Source organism: Engraulis encrasicolus, chromosome 17 (genome assembly GCF_034702125.1).
Source record: "Engraulis encrasicolus isolate BLACKSEA-1 chromosome 17, IST_EnEncr_1.0, whole genome shotgun sequence".
Classification (NCBI taxonomy): Eukaryota; Metazoa; Chordata; class Actinopteri; order Clupeiformes; family Engraulidae; genus Engraulis; species Engraulis encrasicolus.
Genome location: NC_085873.1, coordinates 34197032 through 34202202, shown reverse-complemented (window position 1 = coordinate 34202202; position 5171 = coordinate 34197032). Strand labels below are relative to the sequence as shown.

The window sequence follows — 5171 nt, the reverse complement described above, 5'->3', positions numbered from 1 at the left end:
TTGGTTTAAGAAGTCTACCTTCAGGTCAACCGGTCAACGCGAAGGCTTGATTGTATTTCTTTATTTTTACAATAGGCTATCCTAAATCTGGAAAGAAGAAAAACCCGCAAGACCGCAATTTTGGAGAAGATGTGACGTCTCCGGAGGGGTGTGAACATATGTTCTGTATGGTGACGTAACATACCGGCTCTTACACTCGAGTCGGAAGCTGAGGAAGATAGGACTGTAAAAGAAGAACTGGGTGACCGACAGTGACCTCGACCGAGCGTTTCAACGGGCGTCTTTTCCATCGTTCGCTTTCGGCGACTATTGTTTTTCATCGGAAGGACCTTACCGAGACGTCGTACTTACATCGACTCATAGCCTTAATGATTTGCGAGTCGTTGGTGTAAACTGGGCTACTCGAAGCGAAAAGGAATCGTTGGCCGTCAGTCATTCGGGTTTCCCTTATTCGCTCGTTTTGAGTAAATATGGAAAATGAGAAATCCAATGATCCGAACGGAACAAGTTCCCACTATTCGAATGGTGTAGCAAATGGATTTCATCCAGTACAACAAAGCAATGGGGAGAGCATAGCGCACGGTTCGTCAAGAGCCTGTAGTGGGGGTGGGAACAGTCACGGCAGCGGTGGCCATAGCGGCATTGAAAATATCCACCATCTTCACCACCACACAGACGTACACAATAATGGATCGCCAGCAAAACGATGCAGACTTCGAAGGAGAATGGATTCGGGCAGAAAGAACAGGCCGCGTAAGTTCATTGCGCCTTTGTGAAAACACCACAAATTAGATCTTAATGTTGCGGGCGCAGCTGTAATTACACAATAGTAGCCTAAACGGAATGTTTTGGATTCAGCCGTTATCAGGCTATAACACCCAAGCCAGCAAAATGTTATCATTCATAACATAAGCAAGGCCATCATTAATATTGAACATTCGTTGAACATTTTTCCTGGATTCATGTTCATATCACCAAGCGGGCACTTTATCCACCGTTACGCATTTTGGAATGGGATGAAGTCAGCAGGATAGGATACATCCAGCCATTTGGCTAAATTACAGAGACTGCTTAGCTTAGACCACCTTCGTTGGATGAATTGTATTTTCTCCCTTCAGTTAGTCAAATGATTATCAAGGGAAGGGATAAGGGCAGGCCTACAATAATCTTTTTCTGAGGCATCGCAAATAGCCTAATTCGAGATGCGTTCCATCAGGACCAAAGATGCTGACAGGTTTAAAGGTCCTCTTGTAGTAACCCGAGTTATCAGCCAGTTCCGCTGGTGTAGATACAAGCTATCAAATTCCAAAGCAAGGTTCGGACATGTCATTCTTTTCAAACTACAGCAAGATATTCACATGTAAACCAGAGAGCCAAAGTTAACACAGTAGATCTTCGGGCCTTAGAGAAAAGGCTGTTGATAGCTTATCAATAATGTCAAGTCGAACGACATAAAGACCTCTTCTTTGAGGGTTTTTGTATGGAAGCGTAAATGGCGTTTTCCACATATGTTTTCATTGGTCGGTTCACAGTCAGACGGTGTGCTAAGTCCGTGTTGATTCGTCGAGCTGCTGACAACAGCCAATGGGTCGTTTTAACGGAGGAGGAGGCTGGTCGAAGAGGCGCAGAGTCCCACCCTCTGTCAGATATGCGCTATTGCATACTTTGCTGAAGATTATGGTTTCTGACCGGTTGTTGCGATAATGCTCATTATGGTTATTCCATGAGCGCGACAGCAGGTGTAACAAGTCATTTCGGCGTGCTCAACAATGATTCTGAAAATCTTAGACGTGAAGAAACCCGGTATGTAAAACACAATTTCGCTCTTTGCTTGGTATGGACTGGTCAATGGCTTGATTTTCCGTGCGCTTCTAAAGATGCAATCAATCTGCTGTGTAAAATGTCCTGGTGAGAAAAGAAATCTGTATGCGCGTAATGCCCACAGACAAAACTGGTTTCCCGACTACTCGCTTTTTCAGTGACAAGGTAAGAGCGTTCCATCTTATGTCATTGAAAGGTCTAGTTGTTGCAAATGAATTGTGCACTGTGTAGTGCTTCCATTAGGTCACTTGACTTGACTTGACCACATTGTTTAGTCCAGCAATGGGCTCTTACAATCCACAAGGAGTTTGACAGCAGATTTTTTTTCCACCACTGTTGTAAAAAACGCAAAAGTTTCCAGCCTCTCCAAAGTAAACAAAATGGAATTGGATGATTTGGGAATTAAATACTCACTCAATCCACAATTAATTCATAATTGCACACTTGGAGTGCCCTATTATTGCAACACAGCAATATATACATTTTCTTGTGCAGTCAAGCAAGTCTAGTCCATTACATAACCTACACAACCTGTTCAAAAGCTAGATTGCAGCACAGATTAGGTTGTGAATCATTACAACTTTACAGCATGGTCCGTATGTATACATAACAGCAAATTATCTCGAATCAGGACATTTGAATGAACAGTAATGACATGGCGATAAACATGAAAGAAAAGCTTGTTTATAAACACACTGGCACGTTGAAACACGGTTTCAATCCTTCTGTTGGCATGTTATAATTTTTATCACAGTGTTTCACCTCATCTCACCTCACCCACGTGATAACTGATTGATACTGTATGTGCTATAGACAGGAGAAAGAGTGGAACAGGAGAGAAACGGGGAGTGCAATCTATTTAAGCAGTTTATTACAAGGACACAGGCATTGGCATCCCCAATTTTGTGCTCCCTAAATGAGGTTTCCTCAACTTTTACTCCTGACAACTGAGCGGAGTGCAGCAGTAGTAGCATTGTGAAGACATAGACAATCAAGAAAAAAATGCACCAACACTTAAAAACTCGTTCCGGTGCCCTTTGACACACATGTAGGACACACATACACAGGACAGGCACAGACATACCATTGAAGATTATATATTGCAGTGGAGACATACGTGCACGTGCGCACACACACACAGACGCATGCATGCACACTCGCACACACACACACACACACACACACACACACACACACACACACACACACACACACACACACACACACACACACACACACACACACACACACACACACACACACACACACACACACACACACACACACACACACACACACAATGCATGTGCACAGGCATCCCCCTCAAATGAAATCAATACAATCCATTGCCATGATTGAGTGTGTGCGCGGACTGTGCGGGTGCCTGTCGGTTGGAAAGCGGTTACGCTAGTGGGCTACTGAGACCGACCATCGAGTCAATCAAGTCAAGTCAAGTCAGCTTTTATTGTCAGTTTCTTCATATGCACAGGTCATACAAGGAAATTGAAATTACGTTTCTCACTCTATACCATGAAGGACATAGACATACACAGGACTGACATTTACAGACTGACATCAAAGTGCAAGACAGGACAGTAAGTAACACTGATAGACCAATAACAGTAAAGTGATGGAAGTAATAAATAATAACTGAGCATTTAACATCTGGTGAGTGACCGTGATGGACCAGTGATAGACCAGTAACAATAAGTGATATAGTAATAAAGAACAATTAACATTCAACATTGAACATTTAAATATTGGGGAATGAATAGAAGAATAGAAGAAATCCACCTCTGCTGTAGCTTGTCCCTCTATGGTGGCTCGTCCACCTTGTGGCCATCGAGTGAATGAGTGGAGACGAGCGAGTGATACTTTGCACTCTGAGCTTTACCACAAGGCGTAAATACACCTTTCACCTACATGTGCTACTGCTGCCCGTCCAACGTTTAATGAGTCAGCGCACAGACTAACCGCCTCTGGACGTTAGGATCCGTAAAGTGGCCTGGGCAGTCTTGAGATGTCTTAACTGATAAGCTTCAACCTTGTAGTTTAAAAGGAAGCTAGGTAAGAAGGAATTTCCTAGTGAATGGTTACTTGAAATGTACCACACGTAGTAAGGAAATGGTGTTTCAAGAGATTTCAGTACATTACAACTATATACTTGTTGGGGGGGGGGGATCAATTTTTAGGATTGCAACTATTTAACAATAGGTGCTTCTATGTGTCTATTATTGACATGGTGTATCCGTAGAAAAAAGTCATAGCTGCTACAATGTTGCTTACTACCACCAGGCTGTGCAGGCAGATTGTTTTGTTGTGGGCTGTGGTCCATTGGACTGTCTATAAGAGACAAGGACTTCATTGTGCACAAGATTTACAACTATTCTAAAACCGTCAGTCCACTACTATCAACTAGTAAGGAATTTTTGTACTTGGTGAGGTGGTATTTTATAGCCAAAAAAAAACAGCTTTCCATGCGAAAGGTCTCTAGTAGTCCACACAGTGCCCTAGTATACGGCACTGTCCACTCAAGCCATTGTTTCCATGGAAACTGAAATGCTCCACTTTTCCTGGTGGCAGTGGCTCTTCCCCTCCCCCTCTCCTGTCCTCTCAGAGTGTCTTAGTGCACACACACACTTACATGTACATACACGTCTGCGTGCACACACACACACACACACGCACACACACACACACACGGTCTCAGCCACACACGCACACACACACACACACGCACGCTCGCGCACACGCACACGCACACGCATACACACACACACACACACACACACACACACACACACACACACACACACACACACACACACACACACACACACAAGCAATGACCAAGAGGCAAACACACAACCATATACACTTGTAAACTCACATGCTTGTGTGCATACATACAGATGCACCTTGTGTCCCTGTAACCTTGATGAATCAGCAACACCACCAGCAAAAACCACACCACCCACCTCAATTTACTGCTCTGTGTCTGTCAAATGGACTTTTGTCGAATGGGTTTTTGGGTCAGTGGCATTTCAGCAGTAGCCCGTCAGGGCGGCGCAACAACACTATTGCCATTAGTGCCTCTATTGGATTTTGTTTGTTTGTTTTTGATGTACTATCTAAGAAGCATATTCATTGCAGCATATCAACCACCAATTTTACCAATTCATGGGCATTAAATGTCGTTACCCTACCTGATGTCTGAGCCCCCCCCCCCAAAAAAAATAAAACGCCTTTCACACTTTTAGTGTATAGCTTGCATGTTTCCGCTCTTCCACTAGGAACGGAGGAGGGAGGATGGTCCACTAGTCATTTATTACCTACCTACCTTTCTGAGT

General features: G+C 43.7%; 1 protein-coding gene across 2 annotated transcripts in view; it reads left to right on the top strand.

The window, feature by feature from the left end:
- Positions 1 to 203: 203 nt before the first annotated feature.
- Positions 204 to 5171, top strand: part of LOC134466791 (pantothenate kinase 1-like) — a 19761-nt gene continuing 14793 nt past the window's right edge. The window contains exon 1 of one of the 2 annotated variants that reach the window (XM_063220666.1): positions 204 to 753. In XM_063220666.1, coding sequence (XP_063076736.1) covers positions 471 to 753 — 283 coding nt within the window. In that variant the 5' untranslated portion in view covers positions 204 to 470. Of the gene's footprint in view, positions 1804 to 5171 lie in introns of both variants that reach the window. The other variant, XM_063220667.1, reaches the window with a different exon arrangement.